This window comes from Silene latifolia, chromosome Y, assembly GCF_048544455.1.
Source record: "Silene latifolia isolate original U9 population chromosome Y, ASM4854445v1, whole genome shotgun sequence".
Taxonomy (NCBI): domain Eukaryota; kingdom Viridiplantae; phylum Streptophyta; class Magnoliopsida; order Caryophyllales; family Caryophyllaceae; genus Silene; species Silene latifolia.
In genome coordinates, this window is record NC_133538.1 from 222,131,519 (window position 1) to 222,150,037 (window position 18,519).

Genomic DNA, 18,519 nt, shown 5'->3' on the forward strand with positions numbered 1-18,519 from the left:
GACGGGAAGATTCGAGCAGAAGACGCTCGAATTCAGGCTTCTCGGAACGGGCGGATTCTGGGTAAGACGCCCGGATTCTTTCACAGCTAAATTTCCAAAAATATTAGGCCACAAGACGGGCGTCCCGAGCATGAGACGCTCGGATTCCTTTTTATCGGGACGGGCGGATTCTTCTGAAAACGGGCGGATTCTCTTCCAGGAATTTTTCTTGAAATGCACAGGTAGAAAGACGGGCGTCTTTCTGCAAAGACGGCCGGATTCTTCAGGACGGGCGTTTTCCCTTCTGGGACGGTCGGATTCTCCTTCAGTCCAAAATCTTCAGATTCTTAGCGTAGCAGGACGGACGGATTCTCCTCAGGCCGCCCGGATTCTGTTAAGACGGCCGGATTTCAGGGAACACGCACGTGTTCAAGCTGTGAATTCTTCCTTTGACTTTCTTTCCTCTCCTAGATGCTTCCCCACACTTGAAAATTGGTTCCTTCCTTCATAAAAATTCGTTAGTGACCCTCCCTCACTTACTCTCATGAAAAGAGTTCATGCTTATTATCAAAAGAAGTGCAATAAAATTATAAATACAAGTTAGAGGGTTAATATATTTACAAGTGGTGGTTTAGGGAGGACTCCACCAAACTCTCCCTTTGATGGTTCTTTCAAGGATGAGAAGGCCCGAGGTAGGTGACTTCGACCTCTCCAATGAACGCTCCTTCATAATATGGCTTCAATCTTTGACCATTGACCTTGAACTTGCTTCCATCTTCCGCCTTGAGTTCAAAATCTCCATATTTTCCAACTTCGGTTATCACATAGGGACCCATCCATCTAGAGTTCAACTTTCTCGGAAAAAGTCGGTAGCGGGAATTGAATAGAAGGACTTTGTCTCCTTTGTGCAAGGCCTTTTGTCTAATTCTCTTGTCATGGAGTAATTTTGTTCTTTCCTTGTAGATCATTGCATTCTCATAGGATTGTAGTCGGAATTCCTCCAACTCTTGAATTTGAATCATCCTCTTTTGACCACTCAATTTGAGATCAAGATTAAGTGCTCGGATTGCCCAAAAAGCTTTGTACTCCAATTCGATTGGCAAATGACATGCTTTTCCATAAACAAGTTTGTAAGGGGAGGCTCCTATGGGAGTCTTATAGGTCGTCCTATAAGCCCAAAGAGCATCATCAAGCTTTGTGCTCCAATCTTTTCGGGTCTTGTTCACAACTTTCTCAAGGATTTGTTTGATCTCTCTATTTGAAATTTCAACTTGACCGCTTGTTTGAGGATGATATCCCAAGCCGGTTCTATGTTGAACACCATATTTGGTCACAAGAGATGCAAGTTTCTTCTTATGGAAATGCGTTCCTCCATCACTAATGATCGCTCTAGGAACTCCAAATCTTGGGAAGATTATCTTCTTGAAGAGCTTGGTGACCGTTTTTGCATCATCATTTGGAGTGGCAATGGCCTCCACCCACTTTGAGACGTAGTCTACGGCCACAAGTATGTACTTATTCCCATTGGATGTCACAAAGGGACCTTGGTAGTCGATTCCCCAAACATCGAAAATCTCCACCTCTAGAATGCCCCTTTGTGGCATTTCGTTCCTCCAAGAGATATTCCCCGTTCTTTGACAAGCATCGCAATGAATGATGAATTCTCTTGTATCTTGAAACATTATAGGCCAATAGAAGCCCAATTGAAGAATTTTTGCAATGGTCCTCCTTGCTCCATGGTGCCCACCGTAAGGTGACGAGTGACATCCTTCCAAGATTCCTTGGACTTCCCATTGAGGAATGCATCTCCGGTAGAGCCCATCACTACATTCTTTGTAGAGGTTTGGGTCGTCCCAAAAGTACCTCTTCACTTCGAATAGGAATCTCTTCCTTTGGTTGTGATTGAAATTTGGAGGGAGTACTTTTCCAACAATATAATTAGCATAATCGGCAAACCATGGGGTGAGGTGCCTTTCGAGTTGTGTTTGAATGACCATCAAAATATCGTCGGGAAATGAGTCATTGATCGGGGTTTCTCCCTTTTCATCATGAAACCGGATCCTTGACAAATGATCCGCCACTACATTCTCGGCTCCTTTCTTGTCTCTTATTTCTAAGTCAAATTCTTGAAGAAGCAAAATCCATCTCAACAATCTTGGTTTTGCCTCCTTCTTTATCAAGAGATGTCGGAGAGCACGGTGATCCGAGAATACAATCACTTTGGATGCAAGCAAGTAGGAACGGAATTTGTCCAAAGCATAGACAATGGCAAGAAGCTCCTTCTCGGTGGTATCATAATTCACTTGGGAGGAGTCAAGAGTCTTGCTTATATAATAGATGGCGTGAAGAGCTCTCCCTACCCGTTGGCCAAGAACCGCTCCAACGGCGTAGTTGCTAGCATCACACATAATCTCGAATGGTAATTCCCAATTTGGAGGTTGGATGATCGGTGCCGAGATTAGTGCTTCCTTGATTCTATTAAAGGCTTCAACACACTCATCAGTGAATTGGAATTGGGCATCTTTAAGCAAAAGTTGAGTGAGGGGTTTCGCTATTTTTGAAAAATCCTTTATGAAACGGCGATAGAAACCCGCATGACCGAGAAAACTTCTCACCCCTCTAACATTCACGGGAGGTGGGAGTTTCTCTATCACCTCAACTTTAGCCTTATAGACCTCGATGCCCTTTTCCAAAATTAAATGACCCAAAATAATTCCTTCATTGACCATGAAGTGACACTTTTCCCAATTTAAAACAAGACTAACATCTTCACATTTTTGCAACACAAGAGAAAGATTATGCAAACATGAGTCAAAGTCCTTTCCATAAACACTAAAATCATCCATAAAAACTTCCATTATGGTCTCTAAGTAATCGGAGAAGACACTCATCATGCATCTTTGGAAAGTGGCGGGGGCATTACATAAACCAAAAGGCATCCTCCTATATGCAAAAGTACCATAAGGGCATATGAAGGTGGTCTTTTGTTGGTCATCCGGGTGTATAGGGATTTGGAAAAATCCCGAATACCCGTCAAGGTAACAAAAGAATTTGTTGGAGGCTAACCTCTCAAGCATTTTGCCAATGAATGGTAGGGGGAAATTATCTTTTCTTGTTGCGGAGTTTAATTTTCGATAGTCAATACACATACGCCAACCGGTGATCATTATTGTGGGTATTAGTTCATTCTTTTCATTTGTCACTACCGTGGTACCTCCTTTCTTAGGTACCACTTGGCTTTCCCACAAAGAGTCCGATATGGGATATATGATTCCCACATCAAGCAATTTCATAACTTCTCCTTTGACAACTTCTTGCATGTGGGGGTTCAATCTTCTTTGGGGTTGAATGGTAGGTCTATGGTCTTCCTCTAGATGAATTCTATGCATGCAAAAGTTGGGACTTATCCCCTTAAGGTCATCTAGACTATAACCTATAACCTTTTCATGTTGTTTTAACACATCAAGCTATTTTCCCAATTGGTTCTCATCAAGTTTATCATTAACAATCACGGGTTTGGTCTTTGATTCATCAAGGTAAGCATATTTCAAATTTGGGGGAAGGGGTTTTAAAGTAGGAATTTGTACCTCACTTTCCTCCTTTGGAGTTTCATTGAGAATTTGCTCTCCATTAGACATTCCATTCTCATAGCATATTCAACTTCATTCTCATCAACCTCATCATATTCAAATTCCATGATGGGTTCCTCTTGCTCTTGAGCTTGTAAAATATCTTCTAAGATGGATTGCTCATCTTCTATGGGTTGACATGCTTCCACAAGGTTGTTATGCACCAATACAGATTGTGCATGAGTAAGTTCTTTGTTAGCTAGAGCGGCCTCAAAAAGATCCACCTCCAATTCCCAATACATATTTTTAGCCTCACTTGCTTCCAAGGCTTCCAATGCTTGCATGGGATCTTTGAAGAAAGGTATACTTAAGTGGTCCTCTACAAAACAATCTATAAGGTCCATCTTGCAAAATATCGAATAACTTGAAAATAATTAGAACAAACCTTGAGGTGTTTTACTTCCCCAAGGCAAAGAAAAACACAACTAATAACAATATAAGAAAATCTAAATCAAGTTAACACCGTCCCCGGCAACGGCGCCATTTTTGATCGGTCCTTTTCGTGTTCACAATTTAATAAATGTTGTCGTTGGGTCACGTCCGAATCAAAACACAATTTATAGCTTCACAAACAACTCTACAATTAGTGAAGAGGCAAGTAAAGGTCGGATCCCAAGGGACGGGAATTGAGATGAGATTTCTATTGAAACTAGTGGTGTATTAGGGGTGTCACAATTTGGGTTGATGTAGAAGGTCACTAACTAAATAGCAATGAAAGTAAATAAGCAAGATGAATTAAAAGGGTTGTAAACAATTGATAAAAAGCACTAGGGTGTCATGGGGTCATAGGGGAATCATGGGAATTGTTCATACAAACATGTTCTCAAATTATAAGCAAGCAATTATTGTTGTGATGGATTGAGTTGGGTTATATCTTACAATCCTAGGAAAGTTGGGTCCCGGAGCCGAATCGATTAGATTGTACAACACCTACAAGTCGACTTAGTCTTCCCTACTCAACAACATGCATGGTCTAATGAGACTCGAGTTGGTTTATGTCTTACAAGTCTCATTGAAAAGATAGGTGATGGGTAAAAAATGCAAGGATTCATAGGCTCACATTTCATCAAACATAACATGTGCATGAGTTGAGATCAAAACAAGCAAGCAAATAAACCATGAAAGCATATTAATTTAAGCATGAATCATTCCCCATGTTGGTTTCCCCTAATTACCCATTAACCCTAACTAAGTCACTACTCACTCATTATCATGTTGATCATGCTAGCAAGGTTGTCAATCATACCAACAAAAGGAAACATGATAAATAAATAAAAGTAATTAACAATAATTAAAAAGGGATTAAGAGAATTATACCTACTAATGATTCCAATAATAAAGCAAAGAATAAAAGAAGTACTTGATACTTGATTGAGAGGTTGTCAATCTCCCAATAATAACCCAAATAATCTTCAATTACCCAAAATAAAGGATGAACAAAAGAGAGATTAAGGAAATAAAACTTGTATTAGAACTTGATTAATTGTTGATTACAATACTAAAGAGAGATTTGATTGATATTAACTACTCTAAATATTGATAAGAAGAACATCCTCTTCTAATTAGACTAATGGGGTATTTATAGTGGAAATTAGGTGGACGCATTAGGGTTAACTAAGGGCTAAACTAGTAATTACACTTTTTAGATTGAGCAGGGAGAAGCCGGTATTTTTCGAAGGAAGGGCTTCTTTCTTTGTAGCTTGGAAAAGACGAAATTTTTTGCATCTTTGGAATCCGTGCGTATTGGAGTCGGGACGGGCGGATTCAGGCAGGGGAAGACGGGCGTCTTTAGGGGAATCCGGGCGGATTCTGTGGCTGCTAATCCGGGCGTCTTTGGAGGAAGACGCACGGATTGTGCTTGTGGAGGACGGTCGGATTCGGGACAATCCGCTCGGATTGTAGCTCAGCATGGTTTCTTCTTCTTTTCTTCATAAAATCCTTGGGGATTTCCTCGGGGATGCAAGGATCCTTTCTCAACATTGCTCATCTACTATCATATGTACAAAGGCCTTCTAATCTTGTCTCTCTTTGATGCTTGGTCATTGAATTTAATCAATTTAGTCTCGTTTTGTCATGAAAATGCAAGATTTGCACTCCTTTCCTACCAAGGGATCAAAAGCTCAAAGAATATGCAAAACAAAGAACTAAAGACAATAAATGACCCAAATATGCACTAAAAAGCATGGGAACAAGGCTAATTCGGGGGCTAAATATGCGCTAATTATGGTCACATCATGCGGTCAGGTGGAAGAGTTCCAAACAGGAAGTTGTAGCAGATTCTACTACTGAATCCGAGTACTATGCCACTTCAGAAGCAGCAAAGGAAGCTATATGGATGCGTCAATTCTTAAAAAGGACTAACCATAGTTCCTAGTTCGAGTGACCCAATCACCATCTATTATGACAATAGAGGTGCCGTCTTCCAGGCCAAGGTGCCTAACTCTAGCAACAAGTCTAGACATGTACATCGAAAGGCTCACCTGATCCGTGATTACGTGGAGCAAGAGGAGATAGTGATTGACAAGATTGCTTCGGATGACAACATCGCGGATCCTCTCACTAAACCATTGAAATATGATAAGAATGAAGGGCACGTTATTTCCATGGGAATTAAACGTGTTCCTGAGTTGTACTAGTTGCTAATGGATTCGATACATTATATTTTTCATATGCTATTTATAACTTCATCGTATTATTTCATATTTTGTTTTTCATGTGGATTGTACGACAACATTGAACGCCACAAAGTGAACTGAATTACATTATATTTGTTTTGGTCCGTAATCGCCTACATGAGCTGATAACTCTGGCTATTATTTTGTGAAGTTGATTGATGGTGGGTTCAACGAGCCATAAGTCAAACGGTTGGCTGATCGATCACAGATGCGAGTTATAACGATACCTCGTAGGACATTGTGACAACGGAATGGAGTCCTAAATGTTTAAAAACATTCGGTGCCAGGTCGTGGATTGGACGTCCATTGTGTTCCTAGAGTCGATTCTTTCGACTATCGACTGTCTCTTGAGATTAAGGTAGTTTTTGGGTGACTTTGGTTTCTTTCTCATGGTCGACCGTAAAAGGAGGCTAAGCAGATTTTCACTGGGTCATTTCATACTGTGCTTATATTTGCAGGATTCGAGTTGAAGAAAATATCCAACCTTTATCAGGTTTAGTTATTTCTCAGGGCCACTCGAGGAGTTGTAACTGAAATGCATGGCCATGCTCGAATGATGATTCATTTATCAGTTAAGTTACTCTCTAGTCGGGAAAACCACTCTTGATATTGATCACTTGTAAAATACGACCTTTGTGAATACGGATTTTGCAAATAGTTTTACATTGAGTGGGAGAAATTTTAGGATATGAGAATCGGTTATCACACATACACTTGTGAGGACAAGTGGGAGTTTGTTGGAGCTTGTGTCCTCCACAGTCAGTGTGATAACATTTATAAATCTCTTATAGGTTCACAGGGTATACTTAGTATTTTATCAGTTGATTAACGTTTATTAATAACGGTTGGCTTGCTAGAAGTTTGACGTTATTATCAAACTGATGGCGGTGATCAACTGGTCCCTAAAAGTTACACCTAAAGAATGTGTTTGAGAGATGTGATTATATGAAAATATAATCACATTGATGCCTTATATGACTAAAAGGTTAGTCCATGTATTTGACTAAAAGGTTAGTCAAAGTGATGATGAGACGATTATTTAATACAATTAAATAATATTAGCTGAGACGAATTAATTATTAATTCGTAAATTGAATATAAGCTGTTATATTTAATTATTGTATATAATGTTAGCTTTAAACGAATTAAGATGTTAATTCGTAATTAAACGTAAACGGTTATATTTAATTAGCAAATTATAAATATGTTATATTTATAGTTAATGTATATATTATACGAAATTGTCATAATAAATAATTACAGACCGGTATTAATAAATCGACTACAAGCTGTTGTGTGTGGACTTATTAAATACGTGACGACATTAATGACAATTGAAATATATACACATTTTATACAATATTAGAACAACCGAAAATAAGAAGATATTCTCCTTATTTTTTTCGGTTGTTACACGAAAAAAAAGGAAGGAAAAAATCTTCCCTTATTCTCCTTCTTTTACACGGTTAAGAGGAGTGAAAGGGGATCATTTTTACTCACTTGTTTTGACCTAAAACTCTCATCACTGAAAACCCTAAAATCATTAGAAATTAAGGTTCACTTTTCTAGCAAAAATTAGGCATTTTTCAAAGCATTTTGGGTGCAACGATTAGGAGAATATCGATCTCGATATTTGTTCTTAGGCCTAATTGCTAGGACCAAAGGTTAATTCTAATCTCTACCCTTTTTGTTTATGCAATTTCGTTTATGACTAGCAATTTCATAATTATAATTTCGTTATAATCCGAATTTCTTGATGAAGTATACCGATATTTCCTACAAAACCACACGGCACCAGAGGAGAGAAGAGAGGAGAGAATTAGGGTTAGGGTTTTCGGAATTATGTGGAAAAGAATGCAAGGGTTTAGTTTCCACTCTTATTTACAGAAGAACTCATGGGTTTAAACTAAGCTTAGACCCAAAACTCACCCATATACTCTAGTATCACGTGAAACCCAAGACCTAAGCGGATTTTCACCAATATCGAGTTAGGAAAGCCAATAAAATATGAAAAAGTGTATTTTCCCGCAAATTAAAATATGAATATGAGAAAATAAATTAAATAAATAATGTACGGAAATTAGGGGTGTTACAATCAACCGCCTAGAAAGTAGTTTCGTCCTCAAAACTTGATCAGAGAACTACCTCACTCGAAAGGATGTGGATGCTTCTCTCTCATTGACGCTTTGGTTTCCCAAGTCTCTCATTTAAACTTCTGACAATTCCACAGAACTCGAACCAAAGGTACAACCTTATTCCTTAACCTCTTCTAATGACGTTCCAAAATACGAACAGTTTGTTACTCATAAGTCAGGTTAGGCTCGACATCAATAACATCAGCTTGTAAGACCAGATAAGGATTATTGCGATAATGGCACAACTGTGACACATGGAAAACATCCTGAACCTTCGACAAATTCGGAGGTAAAAGGCAACCTATAGGCTACCTCACCAACTCTCTCTAGCACTTCATAGGGACCAATGTACTTAGGACTAAGCTTTCCGTTAATCGCAAACCTCTTGACACCTTTCATTGGCGAAACCTTATGGAAAATCTTATCGCCAACCTTGAACTCAATCGGCCTACGGCACAAATCTGCATACGTCTTCTATCGATCTTGGGCTGCCTTTAGCTTCTTATGAATCAACCTTACCTGCTCAATTGATTCCTGAACTAACTGCTGACCAAGAACGACTGCCTCATTAGAATCATCCCAACACAAAGGACTACAACACTTTCTTCCATAAAGTGCCTCAAACTGAGCCATTTTAATACTATCTTGGTAACTATTGTTGTAGGAGAACTACACAAGCAGAAAGCTCATCTCCCAACTAACTTGGAACTCCAAAGCACAGGCTCGCAACATGTTCTCAAGTGTCTGAATAGTACGCTCAGTCTGACCATTGGTTGCAGCATGAAAATCCGTACTCATCATACGCTCACTGCCCAAAGCCAACTGTTACTTTTTCCAAAGCTTTAGAACAGAACCTCAGATCACGAGTAGAGATGATGTTCTTAGGAACTCCATAAAGACGAACGGTCTCACGCTGGCAAGATCCTCGAGACTCCAAGTCTCCTTCATCAGATTAAATAAGCGACCTTATTTAAACGAACAACCACGAACCAAATAGCATTCATTCCTTTCAGCGACCTTGGTAAATCCATGACGAAATCCATCGAAATCGAATCCCATTTCCATGTGGGAATCTCCAAAGGTTGCAGTAGACCACCAGGTCTCTGATGTTCAAACTTGAGCTTTTGACAAACTACGCAACAACGCACAAACTCGGCGATCTCTTTCTTCAAATTCGGCTAGCAAAAACGTAGCTTCAAATCCTTCTTCATGTTATTGCCATCAGAATGAACCGAATAGGGAGTACTATGAGCCTTCTTGAGAATATTGCCCTTTAAGACCTCACAGATAGGTACACACCAATGACCACGGAATTGCATACGATCATCAGGTCCAACGTCGAAGCCCTCAGTGCAATCTTCACTCACGGCGGCTCGAACTCCTTCTAGGAACTCATCTTCTCTTTCCTTAACTCGAATCTTGTTAAGGATCTCGGGTATAGCAACCATCACACTCAAATCTAAAGTACCAGGAAGAACTACCTCTAAGCTCATCTTCTGGAACTCTCGACTCAATTCATCATATAACACCAACACAAATTTCACAACATGACACACCTTGCGACTCAAAGCATCGGCAACTACGTTTGCGTTACCCTCATGATACTGCAGCTCAATCTTATTCTCAATAAGCATCTCCAACCAACGTCTCGGCCTCATATTAAGATCCCTCTGAGTGAAGATATACTTCAAGTTCTCATGATTCCTATAAATGTTGCAAGAGACTCCATACAAGTAGTGTCGCCACAGCTTAAGTGCAAACACCACTGCTGCCAACTCAAGATCGTGAGTCGGGTAATTCACCTCGTGATCTTTCAACTGACGGGAAGCATAAGCCAAAACCTTACCCTTCTGCATCAAGACATAACCCAACTAGACTTTGACGCATCATAGTAGACATCGAACACGACGCCCTCTTCAAGTACAATCAACACAAGAGCGGTAGAAAACCTTTTCTTCAACTCCTGGAAAGCAAATTCACAAGCCTCTGTCCAAATGAACTTGGATTCCTTCTTGATTAGCTAAGTCATCGGCCTCGATATCTTAGAGAAATCATGCACGAATCGATGATAGTAACCAGCAAGACCAAGAAAACTCCGAATCTTGTTCACATTCTTCGGACTCTCCCAATCAACCACAACTCGAATCTTTGACGGATTAACCATAAATCCATCGGCGGATATCACGTGACCCAAGAAAGTCAGTTCCTTTAGCCAAAACTCCCACTTTGAGAACTTGGCAAACCATTTCTGCTTACGCAAAGTCTCCAAAATAATACGAAGATGACTCTCGTGCTCAACCTCATCCCTTGAGTAGATCAGTATGTCGTCTATGAACACCACGACGCACTTATCTAAATACTCGTTAAAAGTGCGGTGCATCTGACCCATGAAAACTACAGGTGCATTCGTCAACCCAAACCGCATCACCATGAACTTATAGTGGCCATACATCGAAAGAAAAGCATTTTTAGGACTATCCTCTTTCCTAACCGGAATCTGATGGTAGCCAGACCTTCGATCGATCTTAGAAACACACTAGAGCCACAGTATCGATAAAAAATATCCTAGATCCTTGGCAAAGGATACTTTTTCTTGATAGTAATCTTATTCAGCTCACGATAATCGATGGACAACCGTATAGTACCATCCTTCATCTTGACGAACAAAACTGAAGCACCCCACGGCGAAGCACTTGGTCGAATAAAACCCTTATCGATCATCCTTTTAAGTTTCTTATTAAGTTCATGTAACTCAGCTGGGGCCATACGACACAGAGCTCTTCAAATGGGACCAGTTTCAGGTAACAAATTAATCGAGAACTCTAAATCTCGATGAGGAGGAATACCAGGTAGATCATCGGGAAAGACATCGGGAAACTCCTTAACCACAGGGATATCTTCCAAATTCAACTCTGCTGAAACATCATGAACACTGCACAGATAGATTTGATAACCCTTTTTTACCCATGTTAACTATCTTCATAGTAGAAACCCACTAGACAGTAGGTGCAACTCTAGAACCCTGTTAAAAGACTCTTGAACCACTAGGATCTTTAAGCACGATCTTCTGATCACGGAACTGAAACCTAGCATCATAACGAGCTAACCAATCCATACCCAAAATCACATCAAACTCCCCTAGTTTGAATTGGATAAGATCGGCTGGAAGGATCAGCAATGCAATACTAACAGGTACATCCTGGAACATAACGGAGCAAGACACTACAACAAATCCCTTACAATCTCTACGCTTTTTTAAGGTTATATCGATGCTTAAAAGCGTCGCCATTTTATTTCTGACGCTTTCTAAAGCGTGGATATTTGCAGCGTCATGAGTTTGTGACGCTTTTTAGCGTGAATGATCTTGTCACTTTATCCTGTCAAAAATTATCAACGTTTTTTCGTGTCAAGAATCTTTTTAAATATCGACGCTTTTAAATATCAAGATGTACTTTTTCTCGGCGCTTTTTTTCCATCATTCTAATTTTGTTGCCGCCATTCATTTTTCAAAAATTTGCTACAATTGTATTTAATGACAAATTACATAATAGTCATAGATTAAAAAATGACATCATCAGAAGTAGAGGTGGTAAACAATGACACGACATGAAAACACGACACGAATCCGACATGAAATTAATGGGTTTGGGTTGAGACCTAGTGACCCATTTATGTAAGTGGGTCAACACGAACACGACACGATATTTAATTGGGTTGGGTTTAGGTTGACCTCTCTAAACACGAACCCGACATGAATGACCTGTTTACTAAATTAATCCTAATTTATCTTGATCCCCCCATTACATGAATATACTTAAGTTTTCGAAATATGGACATGACACGAAAACACAACACGAACCCAACACGAAATTAACGGGTTAGGGTTGAGACTTTATGACCCATTTACGTAAGTGGGTCGACACGAACACGACACGAGATTTAATTGGGTCGAGTTTATGTTGGAGGGTTTGTGATCCGTTTACATGTGACACGAACACGAACCCCACACGGCCCGATCTGTTTGCCAGGTCTAATCATAAGTATAAAAACAAAGAAATTTGATGAGTCTATATATCCAAAACCGAACTTCATATCATAAATTGCATTGTCAAATTAAATACATGTCCAAATCCTAAAAAGTATTGTCATTACTTCATATAATCAAGAAAAATCTAAAAACATAGTTACCAATGTTTACAACCAAAGTAAAAATAAAAAAAATGTCTTAAAAAAATTAAATCCTAGCTAATTAGCGCTCCCGAAAGTGTGTATACATTGCTCCTCTAATCCAGATGAACCGTCCCCAATATTTGATGAATTAGAAATTGATATCTACCTGCATGGCCAAAAGAAAAGATATCAAGGAAGAAAGGAAGCTCCTATTAATAAAAAGATCAAATGATATCAACAAAGAATTTAGTCAATAAGGAACAAAAATAACTTGCATCAATTAAAACGACATCAACAATTCGGTCTTTTTAATCGAAAGCACTAAAGACGATTCGTAAGCGGATCAACATTATAGATCATAAATTGTAAGTAGATCAACATTAGTAATCTACGGTTCTTACGGAGTAATGTACGGTTCTTACAGAGTACATTCTCATTTATACTTTTTGCTTCTCTTTCCTTATTACTTTTAGTTTGGTTAAAATAAAATCAATCAACCCCTTTATTAGACATACTTTAGTTAGCAAATAGAACATATATAGGCTCCCTGTGGATACGATCCCGACTTCCCTAGCTATATTAGTTTAGGCGAGTTGGTTTATTGATGTAGGATTAGGTCGTTTAGAACGAACGAGTATGAAATTAGTAAACCTGCAGCCGAATTTGTGTTTGTGATTTATGATGCAGCGTGAGGTTGCTATTGTAATAGGATTAATATCCTGTGAATTGTAACAAAGAACAAGATAGATTAGAGAATCTTGTTCTAACCTCGCAAGGTTATAGCTCGATTTGCTATAACTCAGCCTCGCAAGGAAGAGTCCTAATCTAATCTCGCAAGATTGACACAAGTTTTACGAACTGTAAATTTTATTGTATTTCTGAAAATATTCTGAAAATAAGGCTGTGACACCCCGCGATAACGCGGAAAATAAAACTAATAAATTTAAAGCGGAAATTGTGAGATTTAAAAAACTTTTAGATTATTAGTTAAAGATTAAAACGCGGGTGCCAAAAACGAAATGAAACAAAAACAATAATAGACAAATTTAGGTTATTACAACCCAAGTCTAGAAGGCGGGGAAAAGATATCCCACGAATAAACAAATAAGAGGTTTCTAAACTAGAAACTAAGGTCCGAGGGTTTAGTTCTCGCTAGCCCACACGTCTTCCCCACGTAAGCATCTTCACCACCTGTCATTCATGTAAACATGAACGCCACAGTCAGTGGGGAGTAACTCAAGGTTCTCCCAGCCACAATATGTCGAAATGCAGGTAACAAACAACATTTAATCAAACATATTAATCATGCAACATATGTGAACAATGAAGAATAAGGAGATATAATGAACAATCGTGGTAAAACAGGCATGATACTTTCTTCGTAGAATAGGCAGGGTGTATGAGCATGAATATGCAATCAAGGAAATAGAATCACCAAGTCGACCAACCCATATTGACCGACTCAACAAGTGTAAGACATATACTTAGTATGAACTCATAAGACAACCATTTAGACTCCAACCTCTTGGTAGGACGACGATCATAATACGGTCCTAGTCTAAACTCGGATCGGACTCTCGGGATGGACGTCACCCGATTCGACAAACGATATACCAATCGTATCCAAGACTCGAAACATGGCACACACTCGTAACCAAAGGTCGAGTAACCTCTAATCGGAAACATGGCACACACTCGTAACCAAAGGTCCGAAGAAAGGCGGAAGGATATCCTAATTCGGAAACATGGCACACACCCGTAACCAAAGGTCCGAAAGAGGAAAGATAACCCAATCCGGAAACATGGCACACACTCGTAACCAAAGGTCCGAAAAAGGAAGATAACCCAATCCGGAAACATGGCACACACTCGTAACCAAAGGTCCGAAAAAGGAAGATAACCCAATCCGGAAACATGGCACACACTCGTAACCAAAGGTCCGAAAGGGGTAAATAAGGAATGTCAAGTAGTCACACAATGTAAAATGTCACACTTGAGTCACAATAGGGGTAAGAATGGTCGTGCAAACATCATATGACACGGGATCATTAATGTGACATTCATACTTATGGCTTGCATCTCACCATAAGTACAGATGGGAACATTAATCCCAACAATCATATCGCAACTAGAGGGCTTATAGCTCACCCCTAGTATCCGATAGGATCAAGACTCTCACAACAGAACAATACAAGGCATTATCAAGAATATGACTCATACAAATATTTATAATAAATATCTCATGCTTGTATTATATTAATAAATATTCATCTTTATAATTTAACATGCCGATTAAACAAAATATAACAAGTGATAACGAATAATTTACGTTATATGAAATATACGGGATAAAATGTGACCGACTCAAGTGACTCGTTTATGAGCCCATCAACAAGTTATAAAAACCAATACTTGAAGACACAAGAAATCCATCAAGTTAATCAAGCAAAGCCCAACCATGTAATCATGTGAAGTCCAACAAATGAATCAAATAAAGTCCACAAAAGAAATGAGGTGAGCCTAATAATTCAACCATGGTGAGTCCAAAAATCTTAAGGTAGTGAGCCCAACAAACAAAACCAAATGTGCCCAACTTTTAATCTCATATGAGCCTAATTGAAATAATATGTAAACGAACGATATTAACGAATTACGTTATATAAAATATGAGACGGATATATATTTAATTATACTTTAAATAACCCAAACTAGCGCCAAAACAATTTATAAACACGACTCAAGAACTATTTTGGACAGCACCTACCCACGACTCGAAACCATTTGGGCAACCCTATTCATGACCCGACAATCCGTCGTACGCGACCTCACTACCAGCCACCATTTCCAACATAGAACAACCAAAATCAGTCCTTAAGCAAATGACATGCTGAAAACTTACAAATGATATACTCTATACTCTATACTCTATAGTACCAAGGTCATTGGATATCAATTTGTTAAAAAGTGTTACCGACTATACAACAGGCCACAGCTTGGACGTCCCCTGTCACGTTTTTAAAACCAAAACACAGCAGCCCCAATTCAGCTCGAAACCCGTCTATCACGGTTCCACAACGGCACCCAATCAGTCCTATAATACCTTACACACGGTCGCCCACAACAACCATGTACAACCTGCAAAGCCAACCAAGACGTATACAAGTAACCTACAAGCCGGACTGATAGCAGCCGTGAAAAGTAGCCAATGCAGGCCGAAACAAGCCGTGACATGCCACTACTCGACTGCCCAAAACCTCCGCTCACACCACCCCAAACTCCGTCCCAAAAACTGTACCGTTGCTCTCTATTCTCACGCCTAAGCAGCCCAAAACCGAATCGGGTTAAGACGACCTTTAAAACATGGACAAGCTGAAATTTAAACAACGAAATTAACGATTTTATACGAAATTAATGCCGAAATTTCATAAAGAGTGAAGCTTTTCTACAACAGCACATCCAACACACGAAAATCAGTACACCAATCGACATATTAACAAGTAAATTCGACATTTGTCGAGTAACCTATCACCGTTACCTGTAGCTCTCGAATTCCGAGTGAAAACGTCCCAAGACAGAGCTTTTCTTCAGTATTCGAGGTCTTCAACTAGAAAGGGAGGAAAAACGAGTCGATTAAGACAAGAAATCAAGTTGTCATTTAAGACGGTATTTTCGAACCTCAACAAAACAGAAGCTTTATTACCTTAAAAGAACGAGGAAGAAGAGAGGAAGCTAATGGTGCAAGAATTATGAAATTTGGATGAGAAATAAGGGAGGAAAAGGGGGTTGAGGATGGCGGAAATGGTGGTTGGCTGCTGTTGTCGTTTTAGCTGTTGTTGTTGCTGTCTGTGTTGCAGCGTGAAAAAGGAAGAAGAAGGGATATGAAGGGGGGTGGGGACGGGTATTTGAACAACAACCACAAACATCATTAATAATAATGATAATGATAATAATAATAATAATAATAATAATAATAATAATAATAATAATAATAATAATAATAATAATAATAATAATAATAATAATAATAATAATAATAATAATAATAATAATAATAATAATAATAATAATAATAATAATAATAATAATAATAATAATAATAATAATAATAATAATAATAATAATAATAATAATAATAATAATAATAATAATAATAATAATAATAATAATAATAATAATAATAATAATAATAATAATAATAATAATAATAATAATAATAATAATAATAATAATAATAATAATAATAATAATAATAATAATAATAATAATAATAATAATAATAATAATAATAATAATAATAATAATAATAACAATAATAATAATAATAATAATAATAATAATAATAATAATAATAAAGAGATATTTTACAAGTAGAGTGTAGGATGTTAGGTGGGTGTGACGTGTTGTCGAATTTTGATTGGTCCGGATTAAAGCATGTACAAAGTGAAATGTGACGGTCTATAGCTAGACGGAATTTAAGACAGAGATTATTATTATTACCGTCACTATTATTATCCGACCAAAAATACGTATATATATTATTATATAAATCATGTCTTAAAGATATAATTTAATCGTACGTATTTTTTATATAAACGAGCTTTTATATAATACGTTTATAAAAATCGTGTCTGACATAAATTTAATTAAATTGAATAATCCAAAATTGTAAAATAAAGTAATCAAACGGTTTAATAAATTTTAAATGTCAAAATGGGAAATTCGCGGGTGTTACAATCACCCCATCTTTTAAAAAGTTTCGTCCTCGAAACTTGAAGGTAGAAAAGAAAGGTTATAAAAATAAAACTGGAACTTTGGAATCGGTAACCAAAACATTTAAAAGGTTACTTATCGTAAGAATTAAAATTCTTTCAAAAGTTTCAAATAAAATTTTCCTACAGAACCAGATTCTCGTCAAAGGAACGGAAGTGTTCTTGTTACGTATTCAAGAATATCACATTCCAAATCAAAAATAAGGTCAAAAGCAAATCATTTGTGTAAATCGAAAATCAAAATACTTTCAAAAACATTAACGAAAAGTTTTCAAAAGTGTAAGTCTCATTCATGGAACGAAATTGCTCTTGTCGTGCACACAAGAACGCTTACTTTCCAAGTCAAAGACAAATTTAAAACAAAAATCATTCGCCGACAAGCTTAGAACAAGTTATTAAACGTCTCTAATAACGAGTTCTATCATCCGATCAACGTTAAAATCAAAAGAGAAAGGTACTTTACTCAATTTTTCTCTTGTAAAAGCCAAAATAGAAATGAAGATTTCACTTTTAAACTCAATAAGGAGTCAAGTTCCTGAAAATATGATATTAAACTTTGTCAAAGAAATCATAAATAGATCCAAGTTAACAGAAATTGGATAAAATTTAAAGAAATCTCGGGTTTTAAAAATAATGATAAAGAAGTCTATACTCAAGGAACAAATATGGAATTAAATCAATTTTCTTCATTTTCAAACCTTTAAAATAGGTAAGGTTTTGTAAAAGTAACATAAACGTTTAACAACGAAACAAATTGGTAGCTTGAAATACTTAGAAATTGTATGAAATGAAAAGCAATTTAGACAACATAAGTACAAAGTACGCTAAGAGGGTCCAGACTTAACCAACAAAAAGAGCTACGATGAATTTCATAGGGTAAGAATTGAAGTAAGGTCAACAAGGATGTCAAAGATAGAGTTTTTATAGGTCACTAGCATCAAACTTAAGGGAGGAGCAAGATGAAGCGAGGAAAGGAGGTATGAACGGTAACGCTTATGGTCAAAGAAGAAGGGAGATTAGACAACAAGAAAACGCCGGGTACTCAATCCTGAAACAACAACATCATCTTAAACGGTTCTGAAAACTTTTTAACAAAAAAACCTATAATCACAACACTCCCAAAGATTTCCTCAAAACACTCATGTTACTTCATCCTAACTTC

At 37.7% G+C, this 18,519-nt stretch overlaps 1 protein-coding gene and 1 long non-coding RNA gene across 2 annotated transcripts; both read right to left on the minus strand.

Moving 5' to 3' along the window:
- Window positions 1-9,596: 9,596 nt before the first annotated feature.
- Window positions 9,597-10,849, minus strand: LOC141630120 (uncharacterized). The gene is made up of 4 exons (XM_074442992.1): window positions 10,478-10,849; window positions 10,286-10,381; window positions 9,975-10,088; window positions 9,597-9,836 (listed from the first exon to the last, which is right to left on the minus strand). Exons 1-4 carry the CDS (start codon window positions 10,847-10,849, stop codon window positions 9,597-9,599), a joined length of 822 nt encoding a protein of 273 aa, XP_074299093.1.
- Window positions 10,850-13,606: 2,757 nt separating this feature from the next.
- On the minus strand, window positions 13,607-16,457 carry LOC141627134 (uncharacterized). Its single transcript, XR_012536694.1, has 3 exons — window positions 16,289-16,457; window positions 16,124-16,192; window positions 13,607-13,779 (listed from the first exon to the last, which is right to left on the minus strand). It is a non-coding gene; the product is annotated as an uncharacterized LOC141627134 (long non-coding RNA).
- Window positions 16,458-18,519: the final 2,062 nt, after the last annotated feature.